The sequence below is a fragment of the Acomys minous genome (assembly GCF_964271855.1).
Source record: "Acomys minous genome assembly, chromosome: 17".
Classification (NCBI taxonomy): domain Eukaryota; kingdom Metazoa; phylum Chordata; class Mammalia; order Rodentia; family Muridae; genus Acomys; species Acomys minous.
The window spans coordinates 27,076,238-27,100,321 of NC_140500.1; the positions used below are offsets into that span (position 1 = coordinate 27,076,238).

At 44.0% G+C, this 24,084-nt stretch overlaps 1 protein-coding gene across 1 annotated transcript; it reads left to right on the forward strand.

Moving 5' to 3' along the window:
- Positions 1–3,227: 3,227 nt before the first annotated feature.
- Positions 3,228–22,158, forward strand: LOC311588474 (uncharacterized protein). The gene is made up of 6 exons (XM_084766140.1): positions 3,228–3,399; positions 5,671–5,759; positions 13,342–13,468; positions 14,725–14,814; positions 18,155–18,218; positions 18,786–22,158. Exons 2-6 carry the CDS (start codon positions 5,745–5,747, stop codon positions 19,849–19,851), a joined length of 1,362 nt encoding a protein of 453 aa, XP_084622266.1. The 5' UTR covers positions 3,228–3,399; positions 5,671–5,744; the 3' UTR covers positions 19,852–22,158.
- The last annotated feature ends 1,926 nt before the right edge of the window (positions 22,159–24,084 follow it).

Below are 24,084 nucleotides of genomic sequence, written 5' to 3' on the forward strand. Positions count from 1 at the left end.
TTCTTTGCTTTGTCACTATTGTAGAGCTAAAAAGACAAAAATAAAAGGATTGAAAATACAAAGCCAGGGCTCGACTGCTGGGCTCCTGACCCAGTAACCTGTGATGCTTCAATAGGACCTAACTCCTAAAGGTTCTGGCATCTCACCTCACATGGTCTCAGGGGTGAGGGCGGGGCTGGGGGGCAGGTTGCATTCTGAAATGTACAACCCTGTTACTGAGCTGACCTCTTAACCTCATCCAGACCCATCCCACACATCAGCCTTGGAAGCAAAGCAGGCACTTTAAATCGACTCCATTGCCTCTGAGGGATGCTGTTCACTCCCTAACCCTTGAGAAGTCATCCACTGTATTTCTTCATACCCTGTCTATTCTTTGTTTAAAATTTTATATTAATTCTGGGCTGGCAAAACTATGAATGGAAGTCCTGTACCTTCCACTGAATCTTCTGCAAGGCTGATGAATTAATTAGAGCATCAACGGATAGGGAGAGTTTGGAGTGCTTCAAGTCCAGAGCCAAGTTATGGTGGACCATCTTCCATGAGTGTACACACAAACTCATACGTGTACACACACACACACACACACACACACACACACACACACACACACACACACACACACACACACACACACCTGATAGGCAGGATCTCAATGTGCAGCCCTGGCAGCTCTAGAACTTGCCATGCAGACCAGGCTGGCCTCAAATTCACAGAGAGCTGCTTGCCGCCTAAGTGCTGGCATTCAGGCCTGTGCTGCCTCACCCCTGCTACTACACCCAGCAACAGCAGCCTTCTTAATAGTCATTTATCAACCCTCTTTTGTGTGTCAGCTAACATCTTTGTGACCCTTAGGTAAATTATTTGGAGTTTACAGACAGACAGCTGGTCCCCACCAATCAAAAGGCTGAGTGTCATCAGACAGTATCTGAAGCCATAGCAAGGAGTTTTCCCGTTTGTTTGCACCTACTCTGTTAGTGTATTTAAACATCCTGACTTAGGACTTCTTTTGTTCTGTTACCATGAAGGCCTTGTGAACGGACTAGAGAGATGGATCAGAGGTTAAGGTCCAGAGAACCAAGGTTCAGTTCCCAGGACCACAGTAGGGCTCAAACCTGATCGTAACTCCAGTTCCAGGGGATCGGATGCCCCCTTGTGGCTCAGCATATAGGCACACATGTGGTACACAGACATCCATGCAGACATAACAACAGCCAAATACATAAAATAAAATAGCTCCATGAAGCAGCTTCCTTGTTGGAACATGAAATTAGGGCAACCTGAATTCGTGTTCCAGGACCATGATCACTAAATTCGGTTCCAAAATAAAGTTTTTTTTCTTATCCCCTTTGAGGGAAGAGCTATGTTTCTGTGTCAACAATACCTTTACCCTGAATCTTTTTTTTTTAATCCTTCCAATCACATTTATTAGCCAGCCAGCTTTTTAAATTAATTTATTCATATTACATCTAAATTGTTATCCCATCCCTTGTATCCTCCCATTCCCACCTCCCTCCCTTTTCCCCCCTACTCCCCTCCCCTATGACTGTGACTGAGGGGGACCTCCTCCCCCTGTATATGCTCATAGGGTATCAAGTCTCTTCTTGGTAGCCTGCTATCCTTCCTCTGAGTGCCACCAGGCCTCCTCATCCAGGGGACGTGGTCAAATATGGGGCACCAGAGTTCATGTGAAAGTCAGACCCCACTCTTCACTCAACTGTGGAGAATGTCCTGTCCATTGGCTAGATCTGGGTAGGGGTTTGAAGTTTACTGCACATATTGTCCTTGGCTGGTGCCATAGTTTGAGCAGAACCTCTGGCCCCAGATCTGCCCGTCATAATGTTCTTCTTGTAGGTTTCTAGGACCCTCTGGATCCTTCTATTTCCCCAGTCTCCCATATTTCTCTCACCTAGAGTCCCAGTAGGATGTCCTCACCTCTATCCCACTTTCCTGGTAAATGAAGATTTTCATGGGACATGCCCCTTGGGCTAGTGTCCAGTTATAAGTGAGTATATACCATGTGAGTCTTTCTGCTTCTGGGTTAACTCACTCATTATGATCATTTCTAGTTCAATCCATTTGTCCACAAATTTTGGGAATTCCTTGTTTTTAATAGCTGAGTAGTATTCCACAGTGCAAATGTACCACAATTTCTTTATCCATTCTTCTACTGAGGGATGCTTAGGCTGTTTCCATGTTCTGGCTGTTATGAATAAGGCCACTAGGAACATTTTACCCTGAATCTTATAAGCTGTTTGTTCTCGACTTACCATTGGCTCTTAAGTTGGCCAGTTCAGGACCAAAGGGTGAGTCTGGCTTCTTAGGGCTGCTGGAGCTCAGCCTTTGATCTTAAAAGCTTACACCACGTGTGTGTGTGTGTGTGTGTGTGTGTGTGTGTGTATGTGTGTATTCATTTTGTGTGTGTTAATATTAATTTTCTTATGAAAGATTTATTATTTCCATGTTTTTAAAGTTAGCACGTTGCAAACTGAAGTTATCAACAGAAACATACACAAATTGTTTTACATATTCAGTATATTGTTCTTAGTGAGATGATAATAATGACATTCTGTGTCAGTAGGATAAGATTTTTAAATTCTTTGAAAAATAACATGTATAGCACTTAGTGTCTGCTCTTTTGGTTTATATATACTATACATATTTTAATCTATTTATTTATATTTATGTATCTATTTATTTTAGTGTCTCATGTTTCGTGTTATCATTTACATAGTTTTGAAAGCTGGCAACCCTAAAACAAAACTGTGAGATCTTTGGATGTACAGTCGCACTTGGTTCCAAATAATTAAGCTGCCCCCTCAAAACACACCGCACAACCTGACAGCTTTCGGTCTTCCTGCCCTGGGTGTCCCTCGCTAGCTCAACCATCCCCCTTAAAGACCAGGCCTGCGGGAAAGCTGCGCAGCTAGCTTCAGTGGCGCCCTCAGTACCAAACTTCATAACGCAACCCAAAATGGAGTCATCGCAGAGGCTTCTGGAAAGCGTAGTCCGCTGCGGAGGGTCCTTTGGCGCATGGGCAGCCGCCGGGGGTCGTGGGATATGGGTGGGGGTGGGGAGTTGGGGGGGAGGGCGGGGGACACTGAGTACTGGGGCATATCCGGGATTGAGGGCCTCTGATTGCAGCGGGCGGGAGCGGGAGGAAGCACGGGGCGGGCGGTGGAGTGAAGGGAAGGGGACAGAAGGGGAGAGGAGAGAAAGGAGGGCCGAGAAGGGGAGGGGAGGGGAGGGGACCAGCGGCAGGGAGGCCAGTCTGAGCCACCGCCCGGGTGACGTGGCGCCCACTCCTCCAGTCTGCCCGCCACGTTGGCGCCGCCCGGTTCTTAGCCATCCCCGAGCGTGGGGACAGAGGCCACGGGACTCCCTGACACTGCTGTCACCAAGGTGAGACTCGCCCTGGGCTCACGGAGTGGGGCAGTCCTGCAGAGTGCTGAGGAGGCAGCAAGGCGGGGCTCTTCCTCACTGCTAGCACTGGGTCCTTTCATCTAAGCCTCTCAGTTGGGTTCACAGAGACTGGTTTACCCTGTACCTGTGGGTGCCTCTAATCCTCTATTGTTTGACTCTGTGGTTGCTGCCTCCCGCTTGCAGCCTTGTCTGCGCTGGCTTTCTGCGCGCCCAGGGCCTGAGAACTTAGCGATGAAACCTACTTGATCAGACCTGGAGTCTTTTATTTCTAAAAATTCTGGCGCTTCCTCTGGATCTCTTAGTGTGAAAGATGAATTAAGGCTCTCCTCATAGCCCTCCCCCAAGTCTTTGTTAGACTGTTGAACAGTTATTTTGGAAGTACAGTGTTGCTTTAAAAAAAATATCTTTCAGTATTAAATTTTACTGAGAAGCTGAGAGTGGCGTACACCCTCGAAGGGAATAGAAATGAGACAGACTGGGTTGGGGGCCGAGCTGGCCATAGAGTTCCTGACTAGTTTGGAGCTGTTGAGCCTCCCGCCTGAAGCCTCCAGAATGTTGGATTTATAGGTGTGTGCCGTATCTAGAGGAGACAGATTTAAAAGATGAAAACGGTTGTTCATTTATGTTCTGTTAGGAAGGCGATGTTCTAATGCCGATGATTGGCCTATGTGTATCTGGTGGTATACATTAGGCATTTTTGTAAGCACACGGCTGACTGGATTTGAGCATTTGGTTTCTTTAACCGTATACATGATATGCCTGCTTAGGGAATATGGTACTAGAACCGTTGTCTAATTAATTGATGCCTTTTTTTTTCTTTTTCTTTTTCTTTCTTTCTTTCTTTCTTTTTTTTTTTGAAACAAGGTCTCACGATGTAGTGCAGGCTGGCCTAGCTCTCGCTCTGTGGCTTAAGCTGGCCTTGATCCTGCTATCCTCCTGCCTCAGCCTTTACAGGGCTGGGGCTAAAGGTGTGCATCACCACATCTGGCTTCAAGTTGATTTTGTTTTGTTTTGTTTTTTGTTTTTCTCGAGACAGGGTCTCTCTGTGTAGTCTTGGCTGTCCTGGACTCACTTTGTAGACCAGGCTGGCCTCGAACTCACAGTGATCCACCTGCCTCTACCTCCCGAGTGCTGGAATTAAAGGTGTGCGCCACCACGCGATATTTTTTTTAAAGATTTATTTATTTATTATGTATACAGTACTCTGCCTGCATGTAGACCTCCAGGCTTTCAGAGCATCAGAGCATCACACTATAGATGGTGGTGAGCCACCATGTGGTTGCTGGGAATTGAACTCAGGACCTCGGGAGGAACAGTCAATGCCCTTAACCTCTTAGCCATCTCTCCAGCCCACCCCCCCATGCGATATTTTTGAGAATTGATTTGTTTCAAAACTAGACTTGGGAGCCATGACAAAGTTCATTAAGACGTAATTAAAATATACCCCAGATTCGGCCTGTTTTAAATGATAGTCAGTTCCAGGATCTAGAGTTGATGTGTCTGTGTCAAGACTTTACTGAAGGCTGCATGGAAGATTATTCATGATTACTGATTCCTTTCATTTTAAAGATAATTGCATTGAAACTAAGCCCCTGTGTTAGTAGCAGAGGCTGCAACAGAACCAAAGACAAAATGTATCCTATGTAAGTGAAAATGTATCATATGTACCGTTCTTGAAGAAGTGTTTCGTTTACTTTTTGCTTTGGGAAAATGTAATTTAGGGCAAAGAAATGATCTTTGTTTGAAAGCTTTAAAATGACTTTCTAACTTTGAGGAGCAGGGTTGTAATATTAACAGAAAAAAAACGTTATCTCCAACCTAAACACTTATGGGTCCATGTTTGCATATGTCACACCCCCTTTGAAACTAATCTGTTATTCAGTGTTTAAGTGTTCAGTTCTTTTGTGTTAGTCTGTAAGCACACACACACACTTTTCTTTTATTTTTACTTTTATTTTCCTAGACGAGTTTTTCTGTGTAGCCCTGGCTGTCCTGGACTCACTTTGTAGACCAGGCTGGCCTCAAACTCACATCGATCCACCTGCCTCTGCCTCCAAGTGCTGAGATTAAAAGCGTGCACCACCACACCTGGCTTTTCAAACCGACCGTTGAAATGTTTAGATTTTAGTAAAAGAAAAAATGTCTCAGGCTCATCAAGATTATCAATAGATAAGCGAGGATTCATCGTGGGGTCAAAAGGGCATCTTCTCAGGACCTAGTACTAAAATGCTGTATGGAAATCTCTCACAGGAGACCTGGAGCTGTGGCACGTGGCTTCTTATGATTGCCAAAGGTAGAAGCTCTTTCTAGAAACACAGCAGAAAATGAACAAGTTCAAGGTGAGTAGCTTAACTTGCTTACCTCTGTGAATGCACACATATGTTCAGTAAGGTCCATGGGGTCAGTGAGTTGACTCAGTAGTTAAGAGCAGTTGGTACTCTTGCAGAGGACCCAGCTTTGATTCCCAGCACCCACATGGTGTCTCAAAATCGTCCGTAAGTCCAGTCCCAAGGGACTCGATGCCTCTTCTGACCTCCGCAGGTACCAGGTCCAGACATTGACGCGGTGCACACACATACACAGAGGCAAAGCATTCATACACGTAAAATAATAAAATAAAAAAATCTTTAAAAAGCTAAGAGAATCTCTGTACTATGCTAGGAAAGTGTGAGTGCTGTAAAAGCACCTTTGGGGTTGAGTGAATGAAACAGTAGCTCTCACAGTAAGGCCTGAAGAGCCCAAGTGCACTCCAGACCCTTTCAAGGGATTCTGTTCTGTACCATCAGAGGCCATATTATCGACGAACAACTGCATTTGTACTAGTGGTGCGAAGTGACTGTCCTGCATGACTTAAAACCATGCGGATGCTGGCAGGGAGCGGCTGAGGAAAGACTGCACAGGTTGAGCAGCAGAAGTTGTGCGCTATGTTTACATATGCAATGGATGGTTGCACGTTTTGGCTACACATTATTGCACAGTGTTTACCTATCAGAGGTACTGCAGAGGGAGGAAAGCTCTTTCCTGTTTCCTTGATGAAATTTCATCTCAGATACAGTGTTTTTAAAAAAAAATCTGTGTCAGAGTAAATAAGTCAGCATTCTACTCTGAACTAAGAACACTTATTTTTTTATTATTATTATTTATTACTTATACAGTAGTCTGCATGCATGTAGGCCAGAAGAGGGCATCAGATCTCATTATAGTGAGCCACGCTGTGGTTGCTGGGAATCGAACTCAGGATCCCTGGAAGAACAACCAGTGCTCTTAACTGCTGAGCCATCTCTCCAGCCTCCTAAGAACAATTCTTTAAAACAGTGCTTCTCAACCCTCTTAATATTGTGACCCTTTCCTCATGTTGTTTTGACCCTCCAACCATAATATTATTTTTGTTGCAATTTTATAACTACTTTTAATATTGCATGAAAGTGAAGAGCTTGCAAAAAAATGACAGCAGCAACAAATTTATTATCATTGGATTTTGGCAGAGAACTAAGTAAAAGATTTCTTGTCGCCTTAAGCATATCCTCAATGGAACAGTAAACACTATTATATTTTGATGATTAAAAGATAGTGAGAATATTGGGCTGGGCGTGGTGGCGCACGCCTTTAATCCCAGTACTCGGGAGGCAGAGGCAGGCAGATCACTGTGAGTTCAAGGCCAGCCTGGTCTACAAAGTGAGTCCAGGACAGCCAAGGGTACACAGAGAGACCCTGTCTTGAAAACCGAAAAAAACAAAACAAAAACAAAAACAAAAAAAAGAGAGTGAGAATACACTGTAATGGTAACAGTGGCTCCCCTTTCCTGATTCCTTATTGTTCCTGCCAATTGGGTCTTCAGTGGGTACCGGTGGAGGGGGCAGACAAGTGGGGGGACAGGAGACACAAAGAAATGAGGGCAAATCTGGATTCTGATCAAGCCCCGTTTATTGAAAAATTTCACAGAGTTTTTATAGGCACTTGGGCATGGGTATTTGCGTAAGCGAGGGTTGCTATGGATACCTAACTCTGGAATGCTCCAGCAGGTGTCTACCTTTACAGCTGCTATAATCACAGAAGATGGAGAAATTCCAGAGAGAAAGGGAAATTGTAAAAGATGTGATTAGTCAGGAAAAAGTTCCCGGAACTACTGCTCGCAGACAGTTGGCCTTTAATCTGATTTTACTAGTAGTCTTACAGGAAAAGCTAGTTTATAGCCAGAAAGGAGTAGCTCTCACTATGAGCTCGGGGGTCTTAGAATGACCATTCCCCACAATAAACCACAACAGGTATTTAACTGCCGAACCACGACAGGGTCAGCTGGTTTCTGGTAAATAAGACTGCTAGAGAAATACGAACCTAGGCTCTGACAAGATGGCTGAACATTGGCCATATGGCCTACCATCCCCAACACCTTATCATACTGTACGTTCACATTCGTCCTTAATGCTACAGTAAAAACTATTAATTTTGTTAACCCTTGACCTTTAAGTACACATCTTTTTAACATTTTGTGTGATGTTCATATGAGGCCCTTCTGCTAATCCTGAACTGAGAGGATTGCTACCCCAGGATAAGCACTTGTGTAATTTTTATGCAAATATCTGGGCAGTTTTTCCATGGGATGTCTTTTATATTTGAAAGAACTGGCAGACAAACTATGGTTGTTCAGACTTAACAAAGTCTCATTGTGTGTAGCCCTAGGTGGCCTGGAACTCACAGACATCCTCCTGCCTCTGCCTCCAAAGTGCTGGAGTGCATTTAAAGCATGCATAAAGGGGTGGGTGTGCCATCACATGCCCAGCTACAAACTTTTTTTAGGTGGGAGGGGGGAGTTTCGAGACAGGGTTTCTCTTCTGTGTTAATTTTGCTGTCCTGAACTCGCTTTGTAGACCAGGCTGGCCTCGAACTCACAGTGATCCACCTGCCCCTGCCTCCCAGGTGCTGGGATTAAAGGCATGTGCCACTACATGCCAACTACAAACTTTTTAAAAAATGAAGTAAGTTTGTCATTTCCAGGAAAAAACTGTTTGTGTTTTTGTTTCTTTTTTTTTTCTCCTAATGTTAAAATTTGATTAGTGTGGAAATTAGAACTTGGGAAATCTTAGGACCTCCATAATGAACATCACAAAGGATGCTAACAAATATGACTTTAAAAATAAATATAAAAATCATCAGTATTTGACTAATGTTTCTGATTTACGTTTAGAGGTGTTGTCAAGCAGTTTGAAAGCAAAGAAGCGAAAAACAGGTCACGTGTATCAGGGAACACTGTTCTCAAAGATAATTATTGAGGAGACTCCTGAATTTAGTATGAGGAAGGTAATGGGAAATCCAGAACGCCATTGCAAAACCATAGCACTTAAGTCAGAAGGATGAGGGATAGTTCATCTCGGAGCAGAGTGTGGCTGGCTGTGGCCTAGGAGTGCAGAGCCACGTGGAAGCTGGGGTCTGTTTGGACATTCCAAACACGATGTCAGGTCAAACACAGATGGGAAATGAATGGCTGTTAAGAAGGCGGAGACAGACAGACGAAGGTAACTTGGCTTTGGCTTTGGAATGTCCTAGGGCTTCCTAACTACAGACGCAGCCAGTCAATGGGCTCTTTAACACAGGTGCAGCCTTCGCCTGGCCTCTTAGTTCATCGTTCTCCCTGCAAGTAAGCATGGCCTCTCTGCTCCTTCCGGCAGAATTCCACTGAGTGTATATGCCACACTTCCTTTATCTATTTTTTTCCTTTATCTATTTTTCTGTTGTTGGACACCTAGGTTAGTCTTATAGCTTAGCTATTATGAGTAGAGCTTCAATATATATTGATGTGCAAGTATCTTCATGATGTGTGTATTTACGTCTTCTTTGTATTTCATAATCAGAAAGGGAAATGTAATTCCAGTGGGAACGGTAATATTATCTACTTCCATTAGTAAAATATGACAATTTCATATTTTTTATATGGTCTAGCTATACTATGGGGTACCTTCAATGCCATTTAATCAAGAAACACGGACCCTTAAGATGTGGGCATCCTGAATGCTCTCGCCATTTGGTGCTGGTTATTCTTGTATAATTGGTTGAGAAGAGTGAACCTGAATCTTTGAATATCCTCACAAGAGTGAATGGAGTTGAAGTTACTTTGAGATACAAGTCTGAGTATGTCAGAGAGCTTTTTCAAGCCTTTAGTTTGTTGGGTATTAACATTTGAAAAAATATTTTTCAAAGTTCTTTGAGGATCTAATAGAATATATTTTAATCCTGTTCCCTCCGAGCCCCCAGCTCCTCCCAGATCCACCTCCACTTCCCTGTGCACCCAACTTTGTGTCCTCATTAGAAACAAAACAAAACATTAGGTCCGACATACTTTGATATGTCGCCTTCGTCTGGAGCCAAGTCTACCTACAAGGAGCCACATCCTTGGAAAATGTTCTTTTCTCCCAGCAGGTACCGGTTGTCAATAGCTCCCCTGCTAGGGGTGGGACTTGACCTCACCTCCCTCGCCATGTTGGAATTCCATCTGGCATGGGCTCGAACAGGTCTTTCTCATGGTGTCACAACCACTGTAAATTCCTTTGTGCAACTGCCACCGTGTGTCTGGGAAACGCTGTTTAGTTGTAGTCTTTATCCACTGCCTCTGGCACTGTGATCTCTCCACTGATCCCTGAGCTGTGGGAGGAGAGGGTTTGATGTACCTGTCCCAATTAGGCCCATTTGGAGTCTCCTCTTTGGAGTCTATTGCAGTCCCACACCTGGACCAGTTGTGGGCCTGTGTTAACCGATCAACTGCAGAAAGAAGCTGCCCTGACGCAGGCCAAGAGATGCCGTTACCTATGGGTATAGTGATGACAAAGGCTTAGGGGGTAGCTTATTACTACATCCAGTTAGTAGAGTAAGAGTAGCAGACTCTTCCCTAGGGCCTATGACCCAGCCAGCAACTGGTTTTGGTCCAGGTAATGGGTACCAGGAATGAGCTGTATATTGTGACGCAGGCCTTAAACCAGCTGGCCACTCCTACACCGTTTGTGCCGCCATTGTACCAGTTGGCATATATTGGCGTATATTCCCAGGATAGTCAGGAGTGGGCCTGAGCAAGGTGGCTGGAGATTTTTGCATTGTGCATAGAACCTTCCAGCACTATGAAAGTCAGCCAGTATGGATGCAGCTTCCAGGTTGATTTCTCCGTGACTTATGTATGACTCAAGCAACAAGGGCTCACCGTCACATTCTATGAGCAACTAAGAGCCACGGCAATTGCCTGAAATAATTTGAGTTGTCTATGAGACCCCACAGACCAACAGCTCAAAAGACCTGGTTCTAGGATTTTTATTTGATAGCTCGGTGTAGCTAGGAGAGGCATTGGACCCCGTTACAGAATGGCTACATTTGAACTCCTTTGATATGTGATCTATATGTATATATTTTAGGAAGCTTCTGTAGTAGTTTTACATATTGCTTTTCAAAGGCACTTTGTGGGTTATCCCTCGCCATATCCCGCCTCTACCCTGCCTTCCTAGTCCCCACCAACTTAACTCTTAACTCTAACTGTCTCGTTATTCCTCTTCCTTCCTTCATACCATTGTACTCTAGTCCCCTTCTCTTGAGCCCCGCCCCCATGGCCTCCTACTAGTTTCCTGCTTTCTATAGGCATTTAAACACATATCTAAAGAGTCCAAGTTAGCATGCACATATGAGGGAAAACATGTGACATTTGTCTTTTTTTTTTTTTTGGTGTGGGTTACCTCACTCAGAATGATTACTTATTTATTTATCATTTATTTATTATCTACTTATTTATCATCAAATTTCTTTCTTACAGCTGAATATTATTCCTTTGTATATATGCACCACACTTTCATTTTCCGCTCATCATTTGATGGACAGCGAGGCTGTTTCCACATGTTGGCTATTGTGAATACAACAGCAGTGAGCAGGGATAAGCAAGTATCTATGTAGTAAGGAATAGAATCCTCTGGGTGTATTGCCCGAGGATGGCAGAGCTGGGGCACGTGACGGGTACAGCCCTAGCTTTTTCATGCACCTCCACACAGACTTCCAAGGACCTCTGGGTCTTTCTGGCCAGTCATCCCAGCTGAATCTACCTCAGTTTAGTTACAGACCTTGGCTTAAAAAATAGGATGGAGGCCAGGAGGTGGTGGTGCACACCTTTAATTCCAGCACTTGGGAGGCAGAGGCAGGCGAATCTCTGTGAGTTAGAGGCCAGCCTGGACTACCGAGGGAGTTTCAGAACAGCCAGAGCTGTTACACAGAGAAGCCTTGTCTCGAAAATTTGCCTTGTAGATCAGGCTGGCCTCACACTCACACAGATCCACCTGCTTCTGCCTCCCCATGGGTTGGAATCACAGGCATGGTCACTGTGCCCAGCTGGATTAGTTACTTTTGCCTGAGGCAAAGGCAACTTAAAGATAGAAGAGTTTATCTGCGCTTGAGGTCCCAGGTGGGCCGGGCTCATCATGGCAGCAGGGGACAGGCATGACAGGAGGACTAGCTTAGAGATCACATTTTGAGGCACATGCAGGAAGTAGAGACATCAAACTGTGAACAGCGCCTAGCTTTGAAGAGCCTCACTGCAGTGACATACCTCCTCCATCAAGGCCACACCTCCTAATCCTCCCTAACAGCACCACCAAGTGGGGACCAAGTGTTCAAACGCCAGACAGAGCCTATGGGGGACATTCCCATTCAAACCACCACATGGAGGATGATAGAGGAAGAGACACAATTTCAGCCTCTGGCCTCTACATTTGCACACACACATGTCCACATGTACCTCTACATACAAACACACCCACATGCATGTATCGAATGTACATGCTTGTATCTCTACACACATGTACACACTTTTATCTCTACACACAAACACATACACCTGCATACATCACACGCACACACACACACACATACACACACACACACACGCACACACACACACACACATGAACTCAAAAGCTGTATAACTTTCTTTGTTTTGCTGTGGCTGCAGTAGTGTATTGCAATGTGGAATGTGCCATGTCTGTTTTCGTTTTCTCTGTAGATAACTAATCCACTCCTGTAACTGGGCGATACACTTCTGTCTTGTCAGTGGCTTCTCTCGTCTTTATTGTGTCTGTGGTGGGTGAGTCACCAAAATGTCTGAGGCTGTCCACATGGTGTAAAGTTAAGGAATATCTACTCAGTTTTCCCCCCTTCTTATATAAATAAACTTAAATTTGAAAAGCGATTTAAACTCTTTGATTCACCAAGTCAGACGCTGGCTCTGTCCTTTGGTCTGGCTGTGGTGCCCTGCATGTGGCGAGTAGCCATTGTTGGCGTCCCCCCTGGAAAAGTTCATGTAACAGATGTAAACATGTGCAATACGACGTCTGTTACAGGTATGTGAAAATATATTTTCCTGGGCCAAAGGAAAAGTATCAGGCATTCTGTGTATTCTGTTACCTGATTTCCTGGATTGATTAACTTAGCTCTCCATGCTGGGTCATTTACATTTTCCCAAAGTTGCTGTTCCTCATACATGCATATCATTGCAGATTCTCAACTTTTTTCTATCTGGTCTGTATTAGATGGTTCGATCGCCTAATAATATATAGCAGCTGTTCCACAATGTAAACACCTGTCACCATCTGAACACCTTGTGTCTTGAACATCCTTCTGCCATAGCATCTACTGCACGTGTTGACATTAAAAATGTAGATCTTTGCCCCCTTGTCAAAGGATAAGTTCCTGGACAAAAATGTGTAATTGCTTTCTCGTAGCTGTCGGAGGTGAATATCATGAGGCTACTCAGAGATAGTTTAATGTGCTAGCTTTTTCCCTTTTTTTTTTTTTTTCCTCTCTCTTTTGTCCTGCCTTGCAAAATGCATTGCTCTTGGTCTACCTCTCAACCTTTGTGGCTTCCTGAGGTTGCTTCAAACTGAACTGGAATTGCCATTTCAGGGACCCGTGACATTAAGGGATGTTACTGTGGAATTCAGCAAGGCAGAATGGAAGCTACTGACCCCGGCTCAGAAGTCCCTGTACAAAGATGTAATGCTGGAGAACTGCCGCCACCTGGTCTCTGTGGGTGAGAAATCTTTCCTCATGTGGGACTCCCAGCTGTTGCCATTTCTTCTCCCGTTTGCTGGACCATGTCAGGTCTCTGTAAAGAAAAGTGATTCCTTTGTTTAATGATTCAAAGTTCATCTGTTTGGGAGCATCAGGACAAACACGTCTGTCATTCAGCATCCAGTGGGTGTCTTGGGCCCCTGCGTCCAGCGGGTCAATCCAGATGCTGCTTGCTTCTGGATGAGAACAGATGGGCCTTGAGATCAGAGGGTCCATTTCCCATTCAGAGGTGGCCAGGGCACTTTAGGGTGAGGCTTACGGCCTGAGCACTAGGCTAGGTTCCCGGCCTCTCTGGGGCAGGTGGAAAATGAGTTTCCACGCTGGGTATTAGAGTTAGCTCCTTTTAGAATGAGACCACAGGTCTTAATAGGCAGTGGAGAACCTCACAATATCTAAAAGTGTTACAGCTCATCCTGCTGAGGTCACGGCATAGGAAGTGGACAAATGCCTGAACCCAGCCAAACGGCCATGAAATTGTCGGTATCAGAAGGCAATGGAAAATAGGCCATTCCTGGATGCCTGAAGGCGGATCCAGTGAGACGCAGGCCCAGCAGGTGCTTCCCCAGCAGTCAGCGTGGGTCTTGCCATGATGGAATGGATAATTCCAAACTCTGGTAAATGGCAGAAAGTCCTAGAAGCTCTGCACGCCCTCAGGAGCCATTGTTTTTCTAGAATGATGAGTCTGAGACAGTTGTGGCGGAGTGAGAAAACAAGCCAAACTTTACTTGTGAATCACGGATTTATACGTCCTGGGAAGTGGGGGAGGGGTCTGGAGGGTGAATGTGTCTCTTTTGCTAGGGCTAAGGTTGCCAAGACACTTCATCTACATACAGTGGTGGTACAGTGCCTCATTTATAGTCAGTAACACAGGGCCCTATCACAAGAAGGAGAAACCAGTACATAATTAGCCTATGTGTAAAGAGATGACTTCTAGGACTACTATGTGACACCCCTTATAAAATCTGGGGTTACTACATCAGGTGGAGCGAGAACCTCACTAAGAAAGGGAGTCTGTCTTTGTATACCAAGTGTAAAACAGCTATTGGGAGAAGTCAGACCTCGACCATATCCTGCAGAGTCTCACATATGTGTGTTTCTACCTCTTTATCTAAAGAATAAATTTGTGAAACACAAGTGAGGTTTTCACTGTTTTTCTGGAATTGTACCTCTCTTCCAAGGAATTTATGTCATTTCCCTTATCTTTATCATCAATAGGTTATCGTGTGGTTAAGCCAAGTGTGATCTCCAAGTTGAAGAAAGGAAAAGAGCCATGGATATTGAAATTTCCATACCGCGGCCGTGGTGGTGAGTTGGAAAAGAGTCATGTTGTGTGTGACCCTTTGAAATATCTTCAAGAATACCTTTGAAATAGCTTCTCAGGAATCTTCTAAATTCTCTATAGTTTTATAAATGATTTGGGATATTATGTGTATATGTTTAAATCCTATGTCACCCCAATTTTTCTTCTTTCTACATAAAGCCCTCTTTTGTTAGAGATTCTTTTTGTTTGTTTGTTTTTGTTTTTGTTTTTGTTTTTTTGAGACAGGGTTTCTCTGTGTATCCCTGAATGTCCTGGACTCTCTTTGTAGACCAGGCTGGCCTCAAACTCACAGAGATCCACCTGCCTCTGCCTTCCAGAATGTTGGGATTACAGGCATGTGCCACCACACCTTGCTTCCCGTGAAATAATTTTTGAAGATCCTGTAGTAAGTTGGAAGAAGAGACACAGGAGATAAATATGAAAAACAAAATGTGCCACGTTTATTAAATCATGGGTAACAGTGCTTTAGAAAAGCAGGATTTGATGGTCAGGATAACATAAGGATTGGAAACCTCTGATACGACAACTAGGAATTTACCCTCCTGTATAGATAGTTTGTCCCTCGTGTGTGTGTGTGTGTGTGTGTGTGTGTGTGTGTGTGTGTGTGAGAGAGAGAGAGAGAGAGAGAGAGAGAGAGAGAGAGAGAGAGAGAGAGAGAGTCCATCCTTCCTTTCAAATGTGTGTGTTCCTAGATACTCATGTTCAGGTGAAAATTAAAACTATATGGAAAGTAAATGCTGAAACAACAGGGATGTTCCTCAAACATGCGGAAATTAGTGAAATTTGCTTTACTTTACTTTGTTTTGTTTTTTAGACAGAGTTTCTCTGTGTAGCCCTGGCTCCCTGGAATCACTCTGTAGACCAGGCTGGCCTCGAACTCACAGAGATCTGCCTGCCTCTGCCTCTCATTCACTTTCCTTTTGATATTGGCATTGCTCTGGATGGGTAAAGAAGTAAAAAGTATGTGACCTGCTAACTACAGTAATCCTAGTCCACCTGCAGTTTCATTTGTGCTTTCAGTTAGCCACGGTCAACTGCAGTCAGAGATATTAAATTGGAAAACTGCAGAAATCAACAGTTCATAAAGTTTCAATCCATGCTGTTCTGAGCATGTGGTTTAATCTTGGGTAGGTTGCCCTGTTCTTCACTAACATGCATAACCCTTTTGTCTGCTGTAGCCACACTGCATGTATTACTCATGTTAGTTACTTAGTAGCCATCTTAGTTTTCAGATCAATTGTTGAAAGGCCATAGTGCCTATGCTCAAGGGATTCTTATTTTACTTATTAACAGCCACAACACACAGGAGTATATTATAGCGATCCTGGAAATTCAGCTATGCCAAAATGAAACCTTAAAATGCTTCATTTTACTAATGGGATAGAAAGTATATTATAGGAAATTATTTCTGGGAGGAAAGACTTAGTTGTATTGTAGGCATAGCTTTTTAAAAGCTATTTTATTGGGTTCTTAGACCTCTACTCCCCTTCTAGCCCTTATTCCATCCTTATCTTTTCCAACCTCCTAACACTCGGTAGGAGAGAAAAAGGGCTGGAGGGGAAAGGGGACGTCAACCTCCATAGGCCACTTCCTGCTGACGAGGGTCCTTGTATTCCTTGGGACAAATTCAATCTCCTTAGTCAGGGTATCTCCAGCTTCTTCCTCTCATCAAATCACAACATCAGCAACCAGGAGCAGCAGCTGCTTTTTTTTTTTTTTCCTTCTTCTGAGCACCTCCGTCCCTCTCAGGGCTCTCACATTTATACCCTCTCAAGAGTCCCCAGAATTCCGAATGTAAACTATCTGCAACTGGCAAAAATCACGCCCCTGCGAGAGCATGAGACAAATCATAGTCAGCAGCTATGGACGGTCTGAAGCAGCCTCTTATCCCACACCTGGGATTAATACTCGCATCACATAACTGGGTTTTTAGAGAATCCAAAGCTCCCTCTACATTGTGTAGTGCAGGACTGTCTGTGGTTTCAGGCATCCACTAGGAACACAATTAAACAGTAATCTATGTTTGTAGGTGTGAAGGCCTGCGGGTGAGTCTGCTAGTTCCGTCATCCAGTTGCTCCATGCTCTGACTGTGGATGTGTCACCAGCTGCCTCAGGTTTCTGCCTTAACTTCCCAGATCCACTCTAACTCAGACTGGAAGCTGGATAAGCCCTGTTCTCCCTTAAAGTTCTCAGTAGTCAGCATTCTTCCTTCTTCCACCCCTTTTCTTCTTCCCTTTGAAGCTCCTAACACTAGATAGGAGTGAAAAGGAGAAAGGGGGTGAGGTTATTGTTGGACTACTTCCGGCAGATTAGGGGTGTGTAGCCCCTGGGGGGCGAGTTTGATCTTCACTGTCAAGATATCTAATTTCATCTTATTGTTTCTTCTTTAAGCACGAGTACTTAACAAACCATGACAAACAGCCCTCTTCTCTGGGCCCTAGCATTTATACACCTTCTGAAAGGTCCCCAGAATTCCAAACGTCACACAGTCGTTGAAGCCATCTGCAGCTGGAAAAACCACACCCCTGCTAGAGCACGAGGCAAATCATAGTCACCTGCAGCTCCAGGCCCTCACACCTGGGATTTAAGTGAAAACATATTCTTGTAATAGTTCTGTGTTCCTAGGGAAACTGAATCACCAAAATTCTCACTACAGTGATTTTTGTCGTGTTATTTTATGTCTTGTCACAGATAAAACTGGGATATCATTCTTAGGTCAAAAACAAAAGTCTGACAAAGGCTGTACCTCACGTAGCAGGTACTGAAGGAGTGATCTTAAACACAACCATCTGTGACGTCACTATTAGCATAACCTTAATAACCCGGAGGTCAAAGTTGAGACAAAAAATAAAGAACATGGATCAGAGAGTGCAAACTATGATTCTGGTTAGGAATCTGGGAGTCAAAGATTGCTCTTTAAAGATGGTGAACAGTAAGCTGAAGAAGAGAGAATTGTGGGCAAGCATGTCTGGGAAATAGGTGTGTGTGTGTGTGTGTGTGTGTGTGTGTGTGTGTGTGTGTGTGTGTATACATGCCTATGGCGCAGCTAGATTTCTCTATTCTTACATAATTCAAGACCTGAACCCAGGGAGCAGTGCTGCTCACTTTTAGGCTACTTCTTCCTACATCCGGTATCATGCTCAAGGCAGGGCCCACCAGCTCAGCAGATCCAGATGACCCATCCTTGAGACTTTCTAGATTATATTAACAATGACAACAAATGGTATAGAGGAAAATTCCATCTTGACGGACTTGCCTGAAGCCTAAGAGCCAGTTTTAAAACACGATGGCGTGTTAAAAAAAAAAATCTTGATTTCGTTGTAGACAAGCGGCAGAATGCTCAAGCCCCCAGAGCCAAACACCAGGAACGGCCGGCTGGAAATGCAAGGCAAGTTCAAGAACTATTCAACCTTAGAGCAGAAGCTTTGTGAGGAAGAGTGGTCTTGTTTGGAATGCTGGGAGGGGGGCAATTGTTAATGTGACACAAGGCAAAACGGGCACTGGAGTGAATCCCAAAGAATAGGACCCAACCAGGGAGGCCTTCCTGAGGGGCACAATGCAAGATCCAGGAAATCACACTTCATAGTTATTTTTCCTTCCTCTGACCTGTGCACTAAGGGGGCTTCATTACAGAGAGGACAGCTTGGTCACTAAAAAACCCTGAGACTGGATTCAGTAGGAGCCTCACTCTGTATGGCGTGGCTCAGTCTCCCCAGTGGAGCCTCATTCTGTACGGCGTGGCTCAGTCTCCCCAGTGGAGCCTCATTCTGTACGGCGTGGCTCAGTCTCCCCAGTGGAGCCTCACTCTGTATAGCATGGCTCAGTCTTCCCAGTGGAGAAGCCCGTAACCCTGACAAACAAGATCATCAAAGTCATCACCAAAGTTATCCACGGAAAACACAACATCAAAAAAGCACTGAAAGTCCTAGTAATGGATTTGAAACTTCCCTTTTAGGAAAGGAGAGCTCAGGAAACGTCAGAAAGCTCCTGCCCAACATGAAAGCTACGACTGCAGTGAGTGTGGAAAATCCTTCTGCCAGAAATCTGCCCTCGCGGTGCACCAGGAGACACACACCAAGAAGTCCTACAAATGTGAGAAGTGCGGGCAGGCTTTCTATACGGATGAGGAGCTCACGGTCCATCAGAAAGTTCACACCAGAAAAAAAACCTACCCATGTAAAGAATGTAACAAAATTTTCTACCACCTGTCCTCCCTCACTAGACATCTGAGAATCCACGCAGGGGAGAAACCCTATGAGTGTAGCCAGTGTGAGAAAGCGTTCTACCAGAAACCGCACCTCACGGAACATCAGAAGACACACACAGGGGAGAAACCCTTTGAGTGTAAGCAGTGTGGGAAGTTCTTCTACGTGAAGGCCTACCTCCTAGTGCATGAGAAGACACACACGGGGGAGAAACCTTTTGAGTGTAAGGAGTGTGGGAAGTTCTTTTCTCAAAAGTCACACCTCACGGTCCATCAGAGAACACACACAGGGGAGAAACCCTACAAGTGTAAGGAGTGCGGGAAGCTCTTCTCTAGGAATTCACACCTCAAAACACACCAGCGCACTCACACAGGAGAGAAACCCTATAAGTGTAAGGAGTGTGGCAACTGCTTCTACCAAAAGTCGGCCCTCACTGTGCACCAGCGAACTCACACCGGGGAGAAACCTTTTGCATGTAGTAAGTGTGGGAAAACCTTTTACTACAAGTCAGACCTCACCAAGCACGAGAGAAAGCACACCGGGGAGAAACCCTACGAGTGTGCAGAGTGTGGCAAATGTTTCTCTGTGAACTCAGTCCTCAGGCTACACGAAAGGACTCACACAGGAGAGAGGCCCTATGAGTGTGAGGTGTGTGGGAAGTCCTTCTCTCAGAAGTCACACTTTGTCATACATGAGAGAAAGCACACAGGGGAGAAGCCTTATGCGTGCCAGGAGTGCGGGGAAACCTATATTCAGAAGTCACAACTCACTGCACACCAGAAGACACACGCCAAGAAGGCCAAAGCTCACAAGTAGTGTGAGTGCAGACTCCCTGCCAGAATCCCGCCTTCTGCTGTAATCCCCACGGAAGGAGAGCCTTCTAAGTAGTGAGGAAAAAAAAAATGTCAGCCACATTTTTTTTTCTTTGTAGAATTATCAGAATGTACAGAAAGAAATTCTGTGATGTTATTAAGGAGAACTTAACAGTCTGGGCGACTTTCATAAACATCAGGTGGCAGAAGCCATGGCCACTATAAAACATGAAAGAAACTGTTCGTTCAGAAGTCACACTGATGACATATAGAAATAGCATGGGGGCAGGAACCCAGTAAGTCAGCGAGTTTCCAGAAGTTTCTGTCATAGCATCTAGCACGACACATCCAGTCCACAGTGAGGAACTCCCATGGGTGTCAGAGCGTTCAGAGGTCTCTTCACACAGTTGCACTCATCTTGAAAACATGAGAGAATAAATAAGTGCATGGTTTGCAACAGACATGGAAGCCTTATCAAGAAACATCCATCACGGAATGTTAATCATATTAATACTTTAACAAGACCTATATAGGTATTTTAAATATTTGAGATATCTTCAGCAAAAGTCAAAAGAATTTACACCGAAGGCAGCGGTGACACTGTAAGTCATGTTGCCAGGTTTCAAGGTTGTTGTTTTTTTGTTTTTGTTTTGTTTTGTTTTGTTTTACTTTCTAAAGAAACAAAGAGCAAAACCAGAAACCAGTAAATATCACATATAGCAAAGATATTGAAAGAGAAAAAAAATCAGTAAACAAAGAAGTCTTGATATGTAGGATGTAGGCGTGTGTGTGGAAATCTACAAAACACATTTCTAAGTGTGTGTTGCCCGTGGAACCCATTGTGGTTGTTTCTGAGCTCCATAACTGTAATGTGTAAGGCCATCACATCATATCAACAGTGATTCCCAACTGGTAGCATTGTTACTGTAACATAGGTTGGCGTAGACTTTAAAGGCAGAGTGTGTCTTTTCATCTATCTCTGCCCACTTACAAATGGGTTCAGACCTTGTTACTAAAGGAGCCCCGCAAAAGAAACAATGTGTTTGTAATGTTTTCAGCTATACTGTGAAGGCCTGGCCTTTGGTTTGGAAGTGCACTTGAGCAGTCTGCACTCCTGCTAAAGCAGCAGTGTTTGCTTCTCTCACTGCAGATGTGCCACAGTGGTGTCTGTGTTTGTGTTGTGTGTGAAAAATACCTCATGGGTTTTCCTTCCTGTTCTTGGCAGCAGAGGCAACATGGCCAGTGGCTGATAGTGAGATTTTTTTTTTCAGGCTCCTACTACCTTGACCCAGATCCCAGCATGCCATGGGACGTCACTGTGCCTCAGCTTCTTTCTCTGTGAGAGTCATGGTAATAACAGGCTAGAATTGCCTGGAAGTTGAAATAGGTTCATATTTTGAAGCACTTGGAACAGTATATGTAAAACACGGGAAGTCGACGTTCGGTATTATTCTCATTAATTTGTATTTCCCAAATCACACAGTGAGAAGGTTGGCAACCCCCCTATTTAGCTCCCACCTTTCTGCTGTTAGTGCCTTGACTTGCCTGTGTATCTCCCCCCATGGCGGCTCAGGAGCAGATCCTGAGTAGGCAAGGCCTGAGGTTGGCGAACCCCAGTCCATCGGCCAGATCCACAGCCCATTTTTTGTAGCCTGTAAGCTGAGATTAGTTTTATATTACCCGATTATTGCAAAAAAAATTAAATATTTTGTGACACACGAAGGTTGTATGAAACAAAATTTCAGTGTCTATAAGTAAAGCACTTTGAGAACACTAAATGAACCCCATTTCCTTACTTTCTGCCTGTGGCTGCCTTCGCACTGTGCTAGCAGAGCTGAGAGGCAGACCACAGGGCTAAGGGAGCAGAAGGCATTGATGCCTCAGCACTTTACCACACAGGTTTCTGTTACTCAGCGCTGCCCACGCTGCAGCCCGTCATGAGCCCACGCTCGCAAATATTCTGTTTGCCAAATGTGCTGCAGCAGGATGTGGATGAGCACTTTCTGTGCAGTGTATTTATTTTGTGCAGTGTATTTATATGTGGGAAAAGCCTAGGCTTAGAAGTATTTTTCCCAAAGAAATGTGTTTTGTTTTGTTTTTTAAACTTACTGAATTGTTACATCATTAAAACAAATCTCCTGATGGAATGTAACATATATGTGAAATAAACATTGCCTCAATTAAATGGGATTGAGTTTTCAATTGAACTTTCCCCATGATATTTGTTTACTTTCTTCCAAGTCAGTGGCTAATTTTTCTAATGTCATGTATAATTTCCTACCTATTACATAATAACATACTATCTACATTATTACTGTTGTTGTTGTTATTATTATTATTATTATTATTATTATTATTATTATTATTATTATTAGTGTTGGGATGGGGAGGACGGCATGCCCCGCCTCACATGTGGAGATGACTACTCCCAGGTGTCTGTTCTCTCCTCCCTCCCACTGTGGGTCTGGAGAGCAGAGTCCGATCATCAGGCTTGTGCGCAGCAAGCGCTTTTGTATGCCGAGACACCTCACCAGCCCCCCACGTGTAGAACATCTAACTAATAGAATGTAACAACAAAATGTAATGCCCAACTCCAGTTACGTTAACTGGTAACCTGTAGAAGGGTTCCTGTACTTCGTGTGGATGGTCCTTGACTTATAGTGTTTTTCAACTGGCCTCTTAACAGGGTGAACACAGTGCCCATAGGGCAGAAACTGATTTTAAAGTTTGAACTCCTCCCAGTTAACAGATGAGAGTGTAATATTTGTCTTCTCGAGATTCAATCTAGACACTATTTCTTAGCCATTGTCTGAAGCCATAAATTAGTAACAACAAAACCTGACCAAAGGCAACTGTGAGATGTTGGCCAGGTACATTTTTTCCAGGGTCACACTAACCTGTGGCAGTTCCACAGTTCTGAAAGCTTGACCTAGCTTTTGTTCTCACCATGCCCTGGAAGCTAACAGATTTGGCTAAAGCCTTGGTCTACTGTTAGGTTTTTTACACTAAAACTAAACCATTCCCTCAACACTTGTGTTTTTTTTTTTTAAATGCCCACCAATCCCCTTTTCTCACACACTGTGTATCATTTGTGCTTTGTTAGCATTTACAAACACAGCCCTCCACTTGTTAGTGTGATGGTCAAAGACTCAGTGTTAGCGCCTTCCCAGTGCCCCGCTGTTTATAAGAGGGGAGTCCTACCCTTTACGAGCTGTCCATATTGAGTTCATGGGCAAGTGTTTCCAGAAAAACTTTGAAAGAGCTTTTAATCACTGCACACCCAGAAGCATTTTACTGCTGGTAGATGTATTACAATTTCCCAATGTTTTATGTACCCACACAGAGCTTTCTAATGGTTTAGTAAGCACACGTTTCTCACCTCTATCTTCTGAGAAATTTAAATATTGTTATGTCCCAGCACTGAGCACAGTTAGAGAGCTAGGACAGCAAAGTCTCGAATAATAGGTACTATTATTTCTCGAGGTCCTCAAGAACTGGCTCTGCAGTGAAAACTCAGGTTGAGTCTGTACCATCTTGTGGTATCTGAAAGTCAGGAAATCCTTTTCAAAAGCAATAGGGATGTATCAGAAGAACCTAAGAGCTACCAACGTCCAACATTTGAATACTGAGGGTCAGAATAATATTATTGTTGGATCATATTTGAAATAAAAAGTATAAGTAAGAGGGAAAGGCCCTGACCGAAGACACTGAGAAACAACACGAATGGATCAAAAATGGCTTTTGGTATATAAAAGAAGACAAATCCGGGAGCTACGTTAAAACCTAACTGCAACTATTTCGAATTCTGGGAAAACTATAGCACATAAAGCAAATCAGCCCAAGGGGACGAAGGGTAAGGGGGAAAGTAGACAGAATAATAATAACTGAGGAGAAAATGAACATGCAAGTCCATATTAAAGCAAGCAACACTGGGATAAACAGACAAGAACAAGGAAATGTTTCCTCTCAGACATCTCAGGGTTGGAAGACACGATGGAGAAACGGTATGAAGTGGTGAGATGATCTGACAACCTCAGGTACTTCCGGCATTTTGGATTTGTTCCTGGAGCAAAAAAGGAAATGAGTGCAAATTTGAATAAATCCTATCACAGTTTAGTTCTATTCATATTAAATGTTCCTCAGAGACGTCATCTGCTAACATGAGTTGAGTATGGGTGAAAGCCACATTAATCTGTTTTTTCCTTAAGACTTGAGTTTCATGTAGCCCAGGCAGGCC